This window comes from Podarcis pityusensis (genome assembly GCF_964106645.2).
Source record: "Podarcis pityusensis genome assembly, chromosome: 17".
Classification (NCBI taxonomy): domain Eukaryota; kingdom Metazoa; phylum Chordata; class Lepidosauria; order Squamata; family Lacertidae; genus Podarcis; species Podarcis pityusensis.
Window position 1 is genome coordinate 20,680,560 of NC_138042.1, and position 20,287 is coordinate 20,700,846.

At 44.2% G+C, this 20,287-nt stretch overlaps 1 protein-coding gene and 1 long non-coding RNA gene across 6 annotated transcripts in view; one reads left to right on the plus strand and one right to left on the minus strand.

Moving 5' to 3' along the window:
• The window catches only part of KDM4C (lysine demethylase 4C), a gene marked incomplete at its 5' end in the record, with an annotated part of 196,664 nt that extends 186,605 nt beyond the window's left edge, over positions 1-10,059 (plus strand). For all 4 annotated transcript variants that reach the window (XM_080987737.1, XM_080987739.1, XM_080987738.1 and 1 more), the window contains 2 exons: positions 5,271-5,363; positions 8,929-10,059. In XM_080987737.1, coding sequence (XP_080843863.1) covers positions 5,271-5,363; positions 8,929-9,105 — 270 coding nt within the window. In that variant the 3' untranslated portion in view covers positions 9,106-10,059. The remainder of the gene's footprint in view (positions 1-5,270; positions 5,364-8,928) is intronic.
• Positions 1-20,287, minus strand: part of LOC308466823 — a 76,423-nt gene that overhangs the window by 12,314 nt on the left and 43,822 nt on the right. The window contains exon 2 of one of the 2 annotated variants that reach the window (XR_013980986.1): positions 4,885-5,054. The exons of the other annotated variant lie outside the window; for it this stretch is intronic. This is a non-coding gene — a long non-coding RNA (uncharacterized lncRNA). Of the gene's footprint in view, positions 1-4,884; positions 5,055-20,287 lie in introns of those variants that run through there. 2 annotated transcript variants of the gene reach the window in all.

Consider the following 20,287-nt stretch of genomic DNA (forward strand, 5'->3'; position numbering starts at 1 on the left):
AGTTGGAGCTGACGATGGATTGCTTCCATTTCTTCTACAAAATGCTCGGCTGCCGGGACGCTCCATCTCTCCCCTTCTCCCCCTGGGAAACCCCTGGGATGACACCCATAATTAGCCAAGAAGGGGCTCATCCCTGTGGACACATTCTCGGCATTGTTGTAGGCAAATTCCGCCAGCGCCAACTTTTCTACCCAGTCATTCTCTCTGTCATTGACATAACACCTCAGGTATTGCTGGAGGACACCGTTTGCTCTTTCCGCCTGCCCGTTGGTTTCAGGGTGCCGGGCAGTCGAAAAGTTGACCTCCACCTGCAGTAAGCTCATGAGCTTCCTCCAGAACCTGGAAGTAAATTGTTTTCCTCGGTCTGAGACCACCCTCAATGGCACCCCGTGCAACCTAAAAATGTGTTCTACAAATAACTTCGCTGTCTCTTCCGCCGTGACTGCATGCGAGCAGGCTACAAAGTGGCACATCTTTGTTAGTAGGTCTACCACCACCATGATGGCTGTTTTCCCCTTGGACTTCGGCAGATCAGTCATAAAATCTATCGACACTGCCTCCCAAGGTCGTTCTGGGGTTGGTAAGGGTTCTAATAGCCCCGCCGGTGCCCGCCTCTCCCCTTTGGCTCGCTGGCATTGCTCACACCCTCTTACATACTCCCGTACATCTTCCCTCACCTTAGGCCACCAAAATTCCCTGGTGACCAACCACATGGTTTTGTGTTGTCCAAAATGCCCCGCCGTGGGGCTGTCGTGCAACTGCTTGAGTACCCTCCCCCTTAAGTCTCCTTCAGGGATATACAGTGCCCCTTTGTAATACAAAGCTCCATTTCTTTCCTCGAAACCCCCTGGTTCCTCTCCCTCACCCCTAAGACCTCTGAGCTTATTCTGGGCGTATTCATCATTCTCTGTTTCCTCTACCAGTTCTCTTTGTCCCACCAATGCCGCCCCACACACCCAGCGGTCCTCTGGAATGACATGTCTCTCTTCGGGTGCTCCCTCCCCCTCCAAATATTCAGGTTTGCGTGAGAGAGCGTCCGCCCTAATGTTCTCTGGGCCTGGCACGTAACAAATCTCAAAGTTAAATTTGGAGAACTCCTGGGCCCATCTCACTTGCCGTTGGTTGAGCACTCGTGCCGTCCTCCAATACTCTAGGTTCTTGTGGTCAGTGCACACTTGCACCTTATGTTGTGCGCCAATTAGCAGGTGCCTCCACCTCCGGAACGCCTCATGAATGGCTAGTAGTTCTCGGTCATACACCGTGTAGTTCCTCTCGGATTTGTTCAGCTTTCGCGAAAAAAAGGCACACGGTCTCCACTCTGACTCCTCCTTCCCTGGCTGCAGAAGCACCGCCCCAATCGCTCTGTCTGATGCGTCAGTTTCCACTCTCATCGGTTTTTGTAAATCCACATGCAGGAGTTGTTGTTCCGAGGCGAAGGCCCTTTTTAGTTCCTCAAATGCTCGCTCCGCCTCCTCAGTCCAAACGAACTTCTTCTTACTGCTGAGAGTCCGTAATGGGCGCCGTCAGGTGGGCAAAGTTTCGGATGAACTTACGATAGAAGTTCCCAAATCCTAGGAACCTCTGCACATCCTTCCTTGTTTTGGGTGTTTTCCATTCCAGCACCGCCTGGACCTTGCCGGGATCCATGGCCAATCCCTTGTCTGACAGGCGATACCCCAGGAATTCCACCTCCTTGGTATGAAACTGACACTTCTCCAGTTTCACCCACAGCTGGTTGGCTTGCAGCCTGCTCAACACTTCTCTGACGTCTCTCACATGCTGCTCCTCATTCTCAGAATACACCAACACGTCGTCTAAGAAGGCCACACAATTCTTGTAAAGCAAAGGCCCCAGGACGTGGTTCATAAACGATTGAAAGCACGCGGAGCCTCCTTGTAGGCCGAAGGGCATAACTAAATATTCAAATGCCCCCAAAGGGGTGAACATGGTGGTTTTCCATTCATCCCCCTTCCTTATTCGTATCAGGTTGTACGCCCCCCTTAGGTCCAGTTTAGTAAAAATCTTTCCCTTCCTGACCCTTGTCAAAATGTCGTCAATCCTGGGCATAGGGAAAGCCACTGGTTCTGACACTGCATTTAAGGCCCTGAAGTCACACACAAGCCTCGGCTTGTTCGTGTTTTTTTTATCCACAAAAAACACTGGGCTGCCCCCCACCGCCCTGGACTCTCTGATGAACCCTCTCTTCAGGTTCTTGTCAATGAACTCTCTTAGCTCCTGCATCTCTCTGTCTGACATGGCGTACAGCTTGCCTACAGGGAGCTGTGCCCCAGGGAGTAAATTGATTTGACAGTCAAAGGGTCTATGCGGGGGTAGTTGGTCAGCTTCCCTTTCGCTGAAGACGTCGCGGAGATCTGCGTATTGTTGTGGTACCTTCACGTTCTCCGTTACTTCAGTCCCTGCTAGGGTGGCTTGGGCCCCTGCCAAACCCTTTCCCTCTTTGCAGTGTTCTAAGCAATGTGCTGAACCAAAAGAAACCACTCTCTGATGCCAGCCCACCAGCGGATCATGTAACGCTAGCCAGCTCATCCCCAATATAATGGGAGCTCCTCCCAAGGTGGCCACATTAAACGCTATCAGTTCGGTGTGCCTTGCCACCTTCATTATCATTGGGACGGTCTGCAAGCTGACTTCTCCTCCCAACAGCTCCCTGCCATCGATCGTGGTCACCTGCAGGGGGTTGCTTAAAGGGATCGTCTGTATCTGGTGTTCAGCTGCAAACTCTTTGCTCATGAAATTGCAGGAGCTGCCTGAGTCCAACAGCGCCTTTATCTTTAGAGGGTGTCCGTTTGGCAGCTCTAGCGCCACTTCTATCACTAGGGCGGGTTTAGGAGGTTCTGGCGTGGGCACTTTCACTGCTCTTTGGCCTGGCTGCTGTGCCCCGACGGTGGCAGCCAGGCGTTGGCTTTTACTTGCTTCGGTATTTCTTCCTCTCTTCCCTCCACAGCTCCTACCATCCCTTGCCATTCCTTCCTCTGGGGGCAGACTCTGGCAAAGTGACCTGGCTGTTGGCAGAGATAGCATTTCCGGGCGCCTTTTCCCTCCTTCTTTCCCCCCTCACTGGGCTTTGAAACTGCGCGCGCGCGCGCTGTTCCGATTTCCATCGGCTCTGCCGGCGGGAAAGTTGGCTCTGGAATGTCTGGAATGCGGAACTCCTTCCAACGTTCCCCCTTCCCTTCCCGCCTCTCCAATGCTCTCGCCTCCTGGCGCGCTCCTATGGTCAGCGCTGATTTGGTCAGCTGGTCCATAGACTCCGCCCTGGGCGCCCGGGAAAGTTCGTCTTTCACAGCCGAAGAAAGCCCTTCTTCAAAGAGCATTTGAATGGGTTCCGCCGATAGATCCCACCCCAATTTATGGATCAACATGGTGAACTCAGTCCAGTACTCACGGACAGATCGGCTCCCCTGTTTGCAAGCCATTAACTGTCTGCGCACCACTCCCTGTTCAATATCGCTGGAAAACATCAGATCCATGGCGCGAAAGAACTTCATCGTGTCCTTTAGGACGTCACTATTCGCTGCCATCAGGGGTCTAACCCAGTCTCTCGCCCCCTTTTCAAGATGCCCAATCACGAAAGCCACTCGTGATTCCTCGTCAGGGAATTCATCAAACTGCAGATTGAGGGCATATTGCATCTCTGTCCGAAAGCCATGATAGTCTTTGGGCTCCCCCCCAAACTTCTGCACCAATCCTGGTACCTTTCTGACGAGCTGGGTGTCTTTCCCCTTTTTGTCTGCATCCTGAGCCCTCCTCTCCTCAAGCCTCGCCGTCTGCAGCGCTAGCTGGACCTCCAACACCCGGTACCTTTCTTCCAGGCTTGGACCCGCTCCAGCTCCTGCTTCTCCGGTTCCGGCTGGGTTGCTCATGATGCCTTCTCCTGCACAAGCTGCTCACGGAGACTGTCGGAATGCTGTGATGGGACGATGAACTGCTTGTGTGTAAAATCCTAGTCCCTCAGAGTTTGGTCAAGTTTGCAAACCTCTGTATGTAACGGAGCCCCTTAAACATGGCTCCGTCAGTCGCTGGCAGATTCCGACAGTGGTTGCTTTCGGAATCGCTTCCAACATAAAAGCTCCTTAACGGAAACACGTCTTCTGGACTCTCTGCGTGACAGTTTCCGGCGAGGAGTGGGTGTCCCTACAGGAGGTCCTGAAACCTCCCCACTGTTTTCGCTGGAAGTGTCTCTGAGCCATCCCTCCAGCTCACTTTCCCTCAGCTCAGCTCCTCTCCCCCTACTGGTTCCCTCTTCAGCTGCTGAGTCTCTCCCAACCTGTGTGAGCCCTTTCACTTCCCTTCCTTCCGATGGCAGTTCCCTGACAAAAGCTATAGAAGTACCAGACGTCCATGTCTTGGAATTGGAAAAGTGGTGTCAAAGAAAGTAACTTGGATCTTCTGAAAGGCACAACTGACTGCAGCAGCAGAGTCGTTTAGCATTCCCCACACCTTGCTGCATTCCCTTTCTCATTTTCTGCTAAAGGGGTTCATACTGGATTAGATCTAAACCTAAGCATGATAAAGCTTTTCATCTTCTGAACAGACTATTTTAAAAGAAGTTCCATCAGATTCAATATAATTCTGCTAACTGGCATTTCCTTTAGTATCACTCATACCTTCCTCCTTTTGACATAAGTCTTCCACAACCTTGAAAACAGAAAGATTAATTCTTATCACTTGGGGAATTAGATTAACCATTTGGGTACGTTGGGCCCTGGGTCATGTGATGGGAAGGATGACTGGCTGCCTTGCATTTATTTATCTCCAAATTTGTAAACCACTCTACATTAAAAAGAAATACCCAGGCAGTGTATAAAAATAGTACAGAGTAGTGTAGAAAAAGCACAGTGTGGCATTATACAGATTAAAAAAAAAAAAAGGCAAGGCACATCATCAGCCCCATTGCATGACCCAGGGGCATTTGTAGCCCCACTTTCCAATGTGAGCAGAAGCAATCACACTTACCAGGAGCTGTTAACTCTTTGAGGAAATCAGGGGGGAAGCTTTAAAGTGCAGCAGCAGCTGCTCTGAGCAGCTGTTAACTAAAGAAAGAAGAAGAAGGTTAGAAGTCAGTCCTTGGGCGACCTTGTAAAGTAAGTCATTTTATTGAGGGAGTGTCTGTGTATGAATTTCATGCAGATGAGCATTGAACAGCTAAAATATTTTGTTGCCTGTGCTATCCCATACCAGTAACAGAATCTCAAATAATGCAGATAATTGTAATCTGAAGAATTTCCGTATTTTATATATATAAATAGGTGGAGTTTGAAGATGGTTCTCAGATAGCAACGAAAAGGGAAGAAATCTACACTCTGGATGAAGAACTGCCCAAAAGAGTCCGGGCTCGATTTGTAAGTACCGGCAAACACATTGAAATTGGGGCAAAATGCCGCAAATTGATGACTGAATTTCTTTATAACCCTCACCGCTTTTATAAAGATTAGTGCTTATGCGTTTCTTTTACAATTGCCCCATGGCATCTTGTCAGATGCTGAAGATCAAGCCTTATCCAGCCTGCAAACATCATTTCCCTAGATCCCTGGATGCTATTATGTGGCAGCTTGTCACAAGCCGGTCATTCCGGTGAAAGCAGGAAGAACTCACCCACCCCAGAAAACAACCTTGATGTTGCTTCCCTCTTCCACATTATTCATGTGTGCTCCCTACTTGCCTGGTCAGAGTCAGTAGTGCTTCTGAATACCATTTCCTGGAAACTGCAGGAGGAGCAAGTGCCCTTGTGCTCAAATCATGCTTGAAGGCTTCCAACAGACATCTTGGGTGGGCACTGTGAAAACAGAATGCTGGACCAAATCCACTGATCCAATCCAGCACACCCTTTCTTCATTCTTATGCTCCACACTTGGAGCCAGTGTGGTGTAGTGGTTAAGAGCAGTAGATTCGTAATCTGGTGAACCGGGTTCGATTCCCTGCTCTTCCACATGCAGCTGCTGGGTGACCTTGGGCTAGTCACGCTTCTCTGAAGTCTCTCAGCCTCACTCACCTCACAGATTGTTTGTTGTGGGGGAGGAAGGGAAAGGAGAATGTTAGCTGCTTTGAGACTCCTTAGGGTAGTGATAAAGCGGGATATCAAATCCAAACTCTTCTTCTTCTTAGAAGTTCCAGTTATAGCTCTACAGGATTTAGTTTCTTTTGACTATGAGAGCACTGGAGACTTACAGTGTCTTTCTAATGTTCACTTTATTTGCAAATATATGAGCAGGGTGGAAGCCCTCTGTTGTGTATAATTTTTATTAAATTTTCTGTTTTACAATTTAGAATATTCAACAACCTTAAAATGTCAATGACTTCCCTTCTTCTCTTTCCATGGTTCATTTTGCATATCATAAATCCCTGCACATTTTACATAAACTAAACTGTTCAGTATTCCATTATTACATCCATCAAAACTTATTTACACTGTTGAGTTTATCTTAATGCTGCCAACATTTTCAAGTGTACACAATTCCCCCCATATATTCAATAAATATTTTCCAATCTTCTTTAAACGTATGTTCTTCTTGTTCTCTTATTCTATATGTTAGGTCCGCAAGCTGTACATATTCCATAAGTTTAAGTTGCCATTCTTCTTCAGTTGGGACTTTGCTTGTTTTCCATTTTGGGGCTAACAAAACACGGGCCGCAGTAGCGACATAAATAAATAACCTTTTTTTGACACCTGGGAATTTCCATCTAAATTATCCCCAACAAAATTATCCCCCAACAAAAAGGGCTCTGTTGTGTTTTTTAGAAAAAGTACATTTAAACATTTTTTTCAATTCATTATTAATTATTTCCCAATACTCTTTTACCCCTTTACAGGTCCACCACATATGAAAGAACGTACCCTCAACCTCATTGCATCTCCAGCACTTATCTGATTTAGCCTTATACATAGCAAGCCTACTCGGAGTTAAATAGAGTGAAAGCATTCTGTATCAGGCAGCCGCAAATTTCCTTACCCCTGAGTCAGATTCCCAGATGATACCTGCTGTAGCCTCTCTACGGTTCCACCCCAAAATCACAGCTAAACTCTCTTCTCTATCTCTCTCTTTGTCTGCATTCAAACTACAAGCTGCCTTCTTTTCATTGACTTGTCATGTCACTTTAAACTATTGTTAAAACTATGCTTTGGTTTAAATGTGAATATGCAGCATGCTGATACATCATGCTTTGCTCCTCCACTGCTGATCCCAGGAAACAAGCCATGGTCTGGCTTAGAGTTACATCTGTGCCCAGGGTCGTGGCTTGCTTCTTTCCAATCACTGAGCTCTAAGACTCTTCCCAAACATATTGTCCACCTGTAGGCACTTTGGAAGATGCCCTGGTAGACCAGAAAGGTCTCTATCATGCATTAACTCGAGATATTTCTAGTCTACAAGTTTCAGAATCATGAAACAGAGTTTGTAGCTCCAACACGTACCTAGCAGCATACATGGGAAAGATGGTTCTTGAATAGTACAATAAATAACTTAATTGGTAAGAACAGCAGATTGATTATTTTTTAAAAAAGCAAAAATTATGTTGAGGAAAATGACCCATTATTACTTATTGTTTTATAGAGTATTCATAATGGGCTTTATAATTAACTAGATGTTCCATAAATCTGTTTTATTGTTGCATTTAACTTAGAATAGCACTGCAGATATAGTAGATTTCTGCCATTTATTAGAAATCGTGATAGTTTTATAGATCATTTTTACTTCTGTCTGTAATAATGTTAACTTTTCAGGGGAGTTAATGATATTGTTATAGTACTCCCTGAAATCCGGGAATACCCTAGTATCCAGAAATCTCTTTGCATCTGGCTTTGGTAATGCCCCATTCATCATGACAATCTTTTGACGAGAAGTCAGTAAGACTCTCTTCTAGCTCAGCCTAGCAAAGTATGCTACTCTGGAGATCTGTTTCCTGACTGTACCCAGAGCAAGGGACTGAAATCCTGGATCTTGAGTACACTGGCAAGATGGCCGTTTCCACCATCACTGCTATCACAAGACTATAAAGTGCAGCGTAATGGCAGCTGCACTTGGAAGTAGATTGGCTAGGATTGTTTAAGAATGGCAACATCAAAGTTACCTCCTCCTAAAATCATACCAGCTCAACTAACCATGATGAAAGAAGCCTATACAGTGGAACCTTGGTTCTCAAACGGCTTAGTTGACGAACAAATCGGCTCCCGAATGCCGAAAACCCAGAAGTAAGTGTTCCAGTTTTCAAACATTTTTTGGAAGCCCTAACGTCTGATGTGGCTGTCGGCTATTGTTTCTGGGGCGCCTGCACCAATCGGAAGCCGCGCCTTGGTTTTTGAACGTTTCGGAAGTTGAACAGACTTCGGAATGGATTACGTTTGAGAACCAAGGTACGACTGTACATGAGTAAAGGCTTGCCTGCAAACAAGACAAGTGAAGGGAGCTAGGCAGATGAAAGGAGAAGGCCAATCACTGTTTGAATAACAGTGTCCTCTCTGGCAGAGGTCAATACAGTCCGAGCTCATTCATTTTGGTTTATCCATACCTTTCTCACCATGGGTGTTTCTCCCTCTGCCCTTGCCGATCTATCAAATTATGTGTAACCAGCCCATATGATTCAATCTGTTTTCAAACATCCAGCCCCTTGGAAGGTCCATCCCATCCATGCTGTAAACACACCAGGAAGCTGATCCACATTAGAGATTTACATGCTTTCTCTTGACTAACTTTGAAGATTAATCTCCACTCAGTGCCTGCATTGATTTATGAATGTATATAACTTGAACTGACGATGGTCTGTGACCATTAAATAAGAAAGACTTTTGTGCTCTTGAAGAGGTTGTTGAGATTTATGTGTATTTGAAGAGAATAAACCAGAGTAGGAAAACTATTTATGTGGTGTTTCGTTATGTATGAAATATACCCTATAGTGAATGTCTCTTTTTAGTCTACAGCTTCCGATATGAGGTTTGAAGACACATTCTATGGAGCCGATATTATACAAGGAGAAAAGAAGAGGCAGAGGGTATTGAGCTCCAGATTTAAGAACGAGTATGTGGATGACCCCGGATACCGCAGTTTCCTGAAAACCTCGTTTCAGAAGAAGTGCCAGAAGGGATTATAAAAGAAGAAGAAGTGAACTTATCACCTGCTCTCTTTTCCTTTGTGTGCGGAGGGGATGCAGTTACTAAATGTGGGTTTTTTTAAAAAGGACAGGTAACCATCTTTTTGTCTGACATGTAGCTTGTGGTTCAAACACATATTGAGAGTTTGATCTAAAAATATCTCGGGCACAGACAGTGTTTCTTAGCTAAAGGGCCACGATTTGTGGGCTAATATGCTAAACAAGGACTGTCTGATTTACATCAAGGATCGATCCATGTCACATTGGCCCTGTCCAATAACATGCCTAAGAACCCACCGTACCACAGATTGGAGAACTTTTAGTCTTGCCTTGCACTGACAGTTACAAGAGAAGTTATATACCAATCTAGGTGAGGAACTTTCTTCAGCCTCCAAAGTTCAAGATTTGCAATCTGTACATTGTCCACAAAAGGAAAAGGGAGTTCAACCATATATATATATATATACACAAAGCTTTTCTTAAAAAAAAAAAAAAAGTATAAACAGCACTGAGATCTACAAATACTGCTGTACTGTCATAATTTTGTACAGCTCTTCCCACACTGTTTATGCCTCCTGTGCTTTCAGTGCTCTCTGGCCAGGACTCAGTTGTTTAAATGTGATGGTGGGGAGGTATTAATAGAGAAGAGAAAGGTGCTTCTAAAGAGGGAGACCTTCAGGAAATGAATTGTGGGTGTATATTTAAAGAGAGAGATTTTTGGCATCTATTTTTAAAGGTTTTTTTTCCCACGATACTCTGTTGGGACGACAGCAATTTGTACAATGAAATGTCTTTTATTGTGTTTGTAAAATTAGAGTTTACATATCTTCGCTTGGCAGGCTAGATTTAAACTAATGTAATATAGTAATATAATATGGTCTTCCCTTTTTAAATAATAGTCTGCAAATGTAATAGTGTTGGAAATAAAAAAAATGATGTCCCTTTGTCTACTAATGTTGGGTTGCAGCAATGTAATCTGTAGGGATCACACACACACACACACACACACACACACACACACACACACACACACACCTTGGTCAATATACATCTTTGTTCAAAATAAGGCCCGGTTTAAACATGAGACTTAAAAAAGCACCTTACTAGTGAGGATTGCAAGTGGCTGGTGCCTTCTATAAATGGTTTTTTTTATTTATTTATAAGATAAGAAACCAGTTGTACACATCTGTGTGTACAATTAGCACACCAGTGCAGTGCATAACTCTGCCACATAGTCACTAGTGAGCCAGTTTAAACATGATTTGGCTGTGCGGAACTCCACACCAGTAAGACTTGTAATTTTTAGCACACCCAGCATATCATTTAGATCAGACTTTAGTTCACACATAGTCATTACTAATAACCGAAGCACGACCTTCCTTTCATTTTTCCTTTGCCTTACGGCGTTAATCTTGTCAGGTTGCACAAGAGACAGCAGAATGTGCTTGTGTGTTTTCGCAGTCTCGTTGCAAGATATGCTTTGGGATTGCAAAAAGCCTAAACGAGCTTTAGCTTTTGCAGAACATTATCTTTTCCATGGGTGTCAGTCCAGCAACAGATCTCCAGCCAGCTGCAACAGGGATAAAACTCTCCAAATTCAGTATTGTATGAATTCCAGATGGGCAGTAATGCTCTGCTGCAACAAAACCAGCAGAGTCCTCAAGGAATCTTAAATGTTAAGTTACTTTATTTACTTTATTACTGTATAAATATTAAGTTATTTGATTGATTAAATTTATATCCTGCCCTTCATATTTTTCTTTCATGAAACAACCCTGTGAGGTGGGTTAGAATGAACAGTACAGTGGTACCTCAGGATACATACGCTTCAGGTTACAAACTCCACTAACCCGGAAATGGTGCTTCAGGATAAGAACAGAAATCGTGCTCCGGCGGTGTGGCGGCAGCAGGAGGCCCCATTAGCTAAAGTGGTGCTTCAGGTTAAGAACAGTTTCAGGTTAAGAACGGACCTCCGGAATGAATTAAGTACTTAACCCAAGGTACCACTGTAGTAGGAATGTTAGCATCACTGCATTGGGCTTACTTGTGTTTCTAGTGTATGAAAGCAGGAGTTGCTTTTACTTTTACTGTTTTGCTCCTGCCTCTACAAAGCAGTCACATTTCCTTTAACCATCACCCCCTGCCCAGGAATTGGAGCATGATGATGGTGATGATAATGATGATGATTTATTTTACAGCAGTGGCTACAGGTGCCATTTCTTGGTGATGGGGGTTCCATACAGGGCTTCCCCCTACTCCAATCCACAATAGATGAGATTCTTCCAAGGCCCAGATAGGCCCAAGGCTCATGAGCAGACCAGGCCTTGGGGTCCACCACTTCCTCACAACCGTTGTGTGTGGCAACCCTTAATTCCCTCATATTCTCTGTTCATCTTTATAGGGTGAGATGGCCCCACAACGAGCCCCAATGAGTGCTGTTGAGAATCAGCAGCCCTGAAAGGCCTTGGGTAAGACCAAGCATCTCCAGGGACCTACTTGCCAGTACAGTGAAGCCGCACTTTAGGTAGGATAAGCGGGTCCATCAATCTAGAGACAAGGGAAGACCAGCTACCTTGTTCTCCCTGCTATTTCCTGGCTACTGCCTGCCCAGCCCGATGCCCCAGAAGAAGCTAGCCCAGCGCTGGCCGTAGCACAGGGCTTTCATTCCCTGCCATCCTCTGAGAAAGACAAATTCCTGGCTTTTGGGGATCATGAATTCATCCTCTACCTCAGGTCCAGGGATCTCCCTCTCCCCACCACAATCCTTCCAATTATCTGAGGATGTTTTAAGGCAAATTAAGGAAGCATTATCAAAGGAAATGGGTATTATCCTTCCAGAGCAGCAGGAGCCTTTGCAGCCAAAATCTGCATCAGCCTCTGCAACTTGAGCTGCTAATCCTCAACAATGTCAGAATTGCAACTTGTATCACACATCATCTAGAGAACCTCCAGCTCCATCCTCATCTAATCCTTTTTCCCACCCGTCTATACGGGGATGGTTCCATTCACTCTCAAACCTCCCAGTTTTTGGGGTTTCATTTCCTTTGGCAGAATCAGATGATGATAAATGGAGTGAAGGATCAGTAACTGAAGAACCCCCATCGGACAGGATGCCTTTGCTATGCCATGCCATGACCATGCCACTCTGGGATTGGCTCCCAAATCAACAGAACAACCTGCAGGCACCACACAACCTCTTCCTGTGGCCTATGCCCTGTCATCTCGCAAAATTGTACCCACCCCTGTAGTTATCAAGAAAGTGACCAAAGTAGAATGCAGGGCTCTTTCTAATAAATATTAACATGCTGGATACAGAATTTGTGGACCACCTTAAGACCTCAACAGTGGACAAACCAGTTTATTCTCTTCCATCAAAATATTTGTTACCAAAGGATGGAGATGCACAGTTAAAATATACCACTGATAGGCACCTATATTTTGCTCTCAAGTGTGTCCAAAATGCAGCAGCCCTCTCTTCTCATGTAGGATCTCCTTACAAATCCAGAACAGGATCCTGCACACTCTCGCCTGCTTAAGATCTCCTGAGCAGCATCATTTACAGCTGGATGCTTCTCAATTTGCGGCATGGAGTCTCTCACCTCCATCAGGCATTCTCTCCATCCCTATTACTTCATGATGTCTATAGACCTTCAGGAAGTACCAGCCATTGGTCAATATCATCAGTTCAGATTGACGTGGCCACATCTCCAAGAGTATTCACAATGATAAAGGTTGCTTTGGTGGCCCACATCTGCTTCCACAACAACTACAGTTACCCACATCTTAATGATCTTCTGATCCATTCACCAACCAGAACCCAGGCGGTCCTCCATCTTCAATACACTGTCCAATAGCATCATTACTCTCTGGAGAATAGGGGGAATGATAACACTATCGGTCATCTCACTTTACATTATCGCTAGCTTACAAGGTGCCACAGAGACATCCTCACTTCCTTCCACTTTGGAAATCACCAGAATGAAAGTGCAGGCATACACTGTGAAGATTATGAATCAAGAGCGTTGGCTTTTTGGCTGTTATTTGTACAAGTGATGTAATTGAATAACTGGCTTCTAACCGAAGGCAATGTACACCCAGGGCACGTGAACTAATACTAAGCAGATAGGTTCTGTAACACGTCTGCCCCCTGGAAAATGCTTTACCAATCAACATTCTATGGAAAATAGATGTAAACCACTGGGGAGTCAATTTTCTCTCCCCAAATAGGTGGTTTTTGTTCTTGAAATGGTGAAAAGAATGGATCGCCTGTAGAAAGGAATTGATGGCTATTATTAAAGGTTTTTTTTAAAAAAAAAAAAAACTCCGCAGAAAGCAATTGAGAGGAACCACAGAAGGGTAATTATTAGCTAAATGAGCTATTAACTTCTTCATGAATGTTAAGGGAATGGGCATAGTAGCCCCCAGGAGAAGATTAGAAACCCACAAGCCCATGGGTTTCCTCTGTGATTGATCATATGTCATCTACACAGGCATTCTTATTTATTTTATTTTATTTAAATTGGAAAATGAAGTAGTCTGTCTGGTTTCTAGGCTGATGCTCCACTACAAAGTGGCGGCGGCAGGGGAGAGTAAATGCAGACCTGATTACTGATTGTCACTTATGAACAAGATCCAGACTACTTTTAAATTAGCAATATCTAGCGCTCTCCATTGATTAGACATTTTAGTTGATTGTCTGCCCTTCAATGTATGTATTAAATAATTCTCCGTATTACAAAAAGCAAACAAATTCAGTCTTGTACCTTTTTGACATATTGAAGAGGGTGTGGCTTAATTTAAGCATGTAATGTACAAACACTAGCATTTATTAGGGGGAAAAAATCCCCTACCTTCTATCATTCAAACTCTAACTTTGAGACATTTACTATTACAAACACTAGAACCAAGATAGCTCCAGGTACCCGTAATTCACATCCTTACAGATTTAAAATTTGCCCTCAGTGATTAAGGCTTCAATCCTATACCCAATTACCTAGGAGTAAGCCCCACAGAACTTCACTTCTAAATAGATATGTATAGGATTTGGCTTCCACTGATGAATCCAGTGATGAATTAGGTTGTAAGGACATAAAACTTTCCAGGGAGTAAGCCTCATTAAAAACAATGGGGTTTACTTTTAAGTAGACATGACTAGGGTGCTGCTCATAGTTGATTAATCCACCTCCCATTGAAAGTTACAGTTTTGATCAAAATTTTGCTCCACCGTGGACTAAAATGCTTTTTTAACTGTAGATGGCTGCTTTTCCCTTTCTGCCTGTGCAGACTGGGGTCTTTTCTTCCAAAAACGTAGCGTGTGTATGTATGTAAAGAACAGAACCAGGAACTGACTTATTTGTGGTTCTTACGATGGAGTAGGTGACATTGACATTGCTATTTGAGGACTACGATTTGCTCTCATAAAGCCAGAGATGTAGCCAGTGATAAACGAAGATGGTCTATTCAGTGTCCCTATTCATCTCTTATATCCTGATCCCTGATGTTCGCAATCGCTGGGGGGGAAATAGCTCCTCCTTATTGTACCTGAAGAATGTTGTACTGTTTTCTTAAACAGAAAAGGTGTCAGAGATTCAATAGAAACCACATAGTCTGAAGCTGGGGTGCACTCCCAGGTAGCTGTGTAGGCTGTGTATATTCTCTTAGAGCCTTCCTTAGGAATTAGAGGTGTACCTTATTGGCAGCTACTTTGTAACCTCTTGAATGGTCAAGACTAGGAATTGGGGGAGAAATTTGATTCGGATCACATTTAAAGCAGAAACTACCATGTTGGCACTTCCCAAAACAAAATGAGAACCAAAACACAGCTATCCTTCAAAAAATTCACATATCTGAATTTTGTAATGCAGTTCTTCACCCAAACAAGATTTACAAAAATGGGTATAGTATACATAAAAATGAATATATTAATAAAAATAGCATAGGAGCAGGGGGGAAATGCTGCCTTCCTATTCTGCACATACGAAACAAGACAACACTCTGCAAGTAACATGAAGGCTACGTAATTTTTCAACCAGTTCCTAAATTTGATGTACCGGTACTTAGAATGAATGGGACTCTGGAGTAACAGAAGTCAAGGGTTAGGTTTGTGGATGCTCAGACAGGGTGAGGACTGAGGCTTAGATATTTGCCTTGGTTCTGCTCCATGTTGCCCTTGCTTTTGTTAGACCATGTAATCCATTCTCCCCAGTGAATTTGGCTGCTGTCAGTATAGTAAGAACATCATTTGCCACCACAGCATTTCTTTGTATCAGAATTTCATGCTTTATACCTTTCAGATGGTCATGTTAGCTGGTATAATTTCTGCCCTCAGATCTCTTTATCTCATAGCCTGTCCCCTACACTGAATTTAGCCTACAACAGTTTAAATGATACACACAACTTGTCTTGTCTTATGCACACAGTAAGTTCGGGGGGGGGGGGACTGCTCAGATTCATGTTTATTTTGAGTGTATGTCTCTCTCTGTGTGTCTATATAGATTGAGTGGTTAATGTGCATAGAGACTGGACATTGTGCACATTCACCAGACCTCATTCACATTCACTGAGTTCCATTTGAAGAAAAAAAAGCCCTCTTCAGAAGTATAGTCTCCAGATCAAGGGAAGAAATAGTATCACTCTATTCTGCCTTGGTCAGACCACAACTGGAATACTGTGCCAGAACTGGGCACCACAATTTAAGAAGGATGTTGACAAGCTGGAGCGTGTGCAGAGGAAGGCAACCAAGATGATCTAGGGTCTGGAAACCAAGCCTTATGAGGAATGGTTGAAGGAGCTGGGTATGTTTAGCCTGGAAAAAGGAGACTGAGAGGAGATATGATAGCCATCTTCAAATATCTCAAGGGCTCCATGGAAGATGGAACAAGCTTGTTTTCTTCTACTCTGGAGGGTAGGACTCAACCCAATGGCTTCAAGCTACAAGAAAGGAGATTACGACTAAACATCAGGAAGAACTTTCTGACAGTAAGAGCTATTTGACAGCTGAACAGTCTCCCTCCAGAGATTGTGGACTTTCCTTCCTTGGAGGTTTTTAAGCAGAGGCTGGATAACCACTGATCATGGGTGCTTTAGCTGAGATTTCTGCCTTGTAGGAGGTTGGTCTAGATCAGTGTTTCCCAACCTTGGGCCTCCAGCTGTTTTCGAACTACAATTCCCATCATCCCTGACCACTGGTCTTGCTAGCTGAGGATTATGGGAGTTGTAGTCCAAAAACAGCTGGAGGCCCAAGGTTGGGAAATGCTGGTCTAGATGACCCTTGGGGTCCCTTCCAACTCTACAGTTCTATGATTCTATATGTTTGGTAATTTAATATTTACCACCACTTTTCATGGAAGAGAAACTAACCAGTCTATAACTTCTGAGGTCCTCCTGGAACAACCACCCCCCTTTAAAACAAGGTGTTAAATTGACCACTTTCCAGTATGCAAGCTAATCTAAGGGGAGATTTTTGTTAGAAGATTAGCCATTTTACATTTAATGCTGTCCAGACCTGGAGATTTGTTCATTTTTAATTTGTCAACAAGACCCAGAACTTCATCTTGTACCACTGCCGTTTGCCTCAGTCCCTCAGACTCCCTTCTGGAGAAAGTTTAGACACAGCCTTTGTGAAGGTAGTACAACTCACCAGTTACTGCAGCATTTCCTCCACTTGGTGTCCCTCTGATTTCATTCTCCTCCCCAACATCACCCCAACCATTCCAGACAGGGGAGCGATAGCATGCTCCCAGTTCCAATTTAGGCTTGGGGTGTGGCACGGCTCCAAATTTTGCTGTTGACCAGGAACCTAGTTACCTGCTGGGCTATTTACAATTCTTGCTGAATTGATAATGAAAGCAAGTCAAACACCTGAGCTCCCCTTCCAACTTTCCCAAGGACGGCCAATATATTCCATTTGTGAGGGTGTTTTTTTTTTTTAGTAGTAGTCAGCGGATTCCTTCAGGGTAATGAGCTTCATTTAGCCTAAAACACTCTCTCTTCTTGAAAAATATGGGCAGTAATTCTGCTCTAATTTCCCATTTTCTCCATTTTTTATATAGTTTCAAGCATGAAATATGGCAAATTACCTTTAAAAGTTTGATCTGTGACTCTGGAGTCACATTTTACAATAATGAATTTTCTATAACGTCACCCACATTTCCTCTAGCTGCGTCCTGTTCAGAGGCTCAGGATATTGTTGGGTGTGCTGCTGGTGGTTTTTTGTTTTTTTTAATAGATGCAATGCCTGAAAGTCTAGCTCAGCTAGCATGCGTGCAAGAGCCTTATATAATAAGACACTGACTGCTGTGGAAATGACTGAATATAATAGGAAAATCAGAACACAGAATGCATTTTAGTTAATGGGACATTTCCTAGAAGCTGATGCTCTAGAGAGTGCTAATGCCAGCAGAAATGGAAAGGCAAAGGGGGGGGGAGATCCATGGATATGGTACAAAAAAATGCCTCTAAATAAACTCACCCTCCCACTCTGCCCCCGCTTAAAGGTGACTAAGGCTGCAACCCCAACCCTACTTACCTGGAAGTCAGCATCAATGAATTCAAGAGGACCTCTGAGTCGTCGAAAAGATGGGCCTTTGACAATGTAGGCTACCTGGATGTTTGGGTTTGTTTCCGAAGGATCTTACAAACCCCAGCATGAATGTGGATTAGCCAAAAGTGGAGATAGCTAAATACATGAGCCCACCTTTCTGGCTGCTTCTTGTTTCCTCTTATCCATGCTGACACTGAAATCGTGTTGTTACTTGCAATCCATGTACACATTACCAGCTTAAAACATAGTGAGGTTGTGTGTCTCCAGCCCCCATGCCGCACTTCAAGTTGCAATTGCTGTATACACCAGAGACAGAGAAGAGTCTTCCCCTCGTGTGCATCACCTGATTGGTTTTGCTGCACCTGCCCCCCCAAAAAAACTGTTCATGATGCTCTCCTATCTGCTGCACACAATGTCCCCTGGACAGATGCAATGGCTGTCTCAAAGGGACACACCTCAGCTTAGCTATGAGGTGAATGTTGTTGAAGATTTCCATTTGGGTGGAAGTTTTCCTGTAGCAGCCAATTCCATAATTTAATTATTATGCATTGAAATATACTCGGAGTCGAGAGTGGATTTCATGCTCTTTTTTCAGCTCATAGTGGTGAGGAGGAATGGAAGTTCCCCCAGAATGTCTGCTTTATATACATTATTTACACAATGGGCCCCACATGATTGGTTAATTCCAGGATTCTCCTGTAGGCCAACCAGGTTGCAGATTCACTTCCACGTGGAGCTGGATTGGGTGGCTCCTGTGGACCAATCAGACTGCTGCATTCTGAATCCTATTGTTCTAGGACCAATCAGACTGCTGCATTTTGGGTCCTATTCAACTCAGTACATAACATGCACTGTGTGAAGAAGCGCTTCTTTTGTCTGTTCTGAATCTTTGAATATCCATTTTCATTGGATGGATGACTGTAGGGTAGTATTATATATATATGAGAGAGAGAGAGAAGAAGAAGAAGAAGAAGAAGAAGAAGAAGAAGAAGAAGAAGAAGAAGAGGAGTTTGGATTTGATATCCCGCCTTTCACTCCAAGGAGTCTCAAAGCGGCTAACATTCTCCTTTCCATTCCTCCCCCACAACAAACACTCTGTGAGGTGAGTGGGGCTGAGAGACTTCAAAGAAGTGTGACTGGCCCAAGGTCACCCATCAGCTGCATGTGGAGGAGCGGAGACGCAAACCCGGTTCCCCAGATTACGTGACTACTGCTCTTAACCACTACACCGCACTGGCTCTCAAGAGAGAGTGTGTTTGCTCTCTCCCACACCATGCATAATTTTATAGACCACTCTCTCGCCTCCTCAAGCCTTATATGTCTGTTTTCTAGGCCTAAAGTGGCTGGAGAAATGGACCAACAAGAGAAGACAAGTGGACATTTCCTGCTCTTGAAAAAGCAGTTCTGCCAGACCGCCTTCCAGCAAAAATTATATCTGTCGAAATGAAAGCTGGAATAAGTCTCTCCACCTCCTCCTGTTACCCATCTGTGAAAAATGCCACTGTGATATGATTAGGAAGCTATTTTCTCTAATGCAGAGAATTCATTGTGAAGCTCTTTTCTTTGGCCAACAAAGAAAGCGTCTATTTAGAATACTCTGTGACAGCAACTACAACAGAACTCCTCCTGCTGTTGATAAATCTGCAACCTTTGTTGCCCTGTTCTAAAAGATGCTTTGTGTCTCAGCTTGTTGGAGACAAAACCTCATTTCTGTTGAAAGGGAGGGGGGGAATATGAGGAGCTGGAAGAGATTATATTTCATCTTTTGTAAGGCTCTACTACAACAATGCTATTATCCTAGATTTCTGAGGAATTTAATTGAGCGCTGAAGAACAAAATTAATTGTTTTGTGCTATTAGGGTCTTACTTAAGTGGGTTAGAAAATGAAAGTCGTCGTAATTGCAGATGACTTGATCAATCCATAGCTAGAATATCCATTACTACTTTCTGTTGCCAGATGGGCGGAGGGCAGGGAGTTGCTAGAGCCACAGACACACCTGAATGACCCCTTAAGGGCATCTTCACTACATACTACAGACAACCTTCTCTGCAATGGGCCCCTCACCAGGCCATCCTAGCTGGATAGATGTTTCTCATTCCCATCAGCCCATCATTTGAACATCATTTGCCACTGCAGAGAAGGCCCATTCTCATTTTGTTGTTGTTTATGTTGGAAGTTGCCCAGAGTGACTGGGGCAACCCAGTCAGATGGGTGTGGTACAAATAAGTTGTTGTTGTTGTTGTTGTTGTTGTTGCAATCCAGTCAAACCAGTTCCTTTGCTAAGGTTGTTGCCTTAGCCTACAAGTTTTGTTGTTGTTTAGTCGTTTAGTCGTGTCCGACTCTTCGTGACCCCATGGACCAGAGCACGCTAGGCATTCCTGTCTTCAGCCTACAAGTTTAAGTACTGCCATTTACCCAGTGCCATTTTTCTAGACAAAGAGGTGCTGGAACTCACCATGAGTTCTCACTTCTCCCCATTCTCTTAGAATGAGAAGTGCTGGAGCTGAGCTCTAGTGAGCTCTGGCTGGGGAGAAAAAAAGCCCTGCATCTACAGGTCCAAAGAAGTTACCACAGAGATAAATGAGGGGGGCTTTCCCCACCTCAGCTGGCTGGTGGCCATGTCATCCTAGGATGAAGAA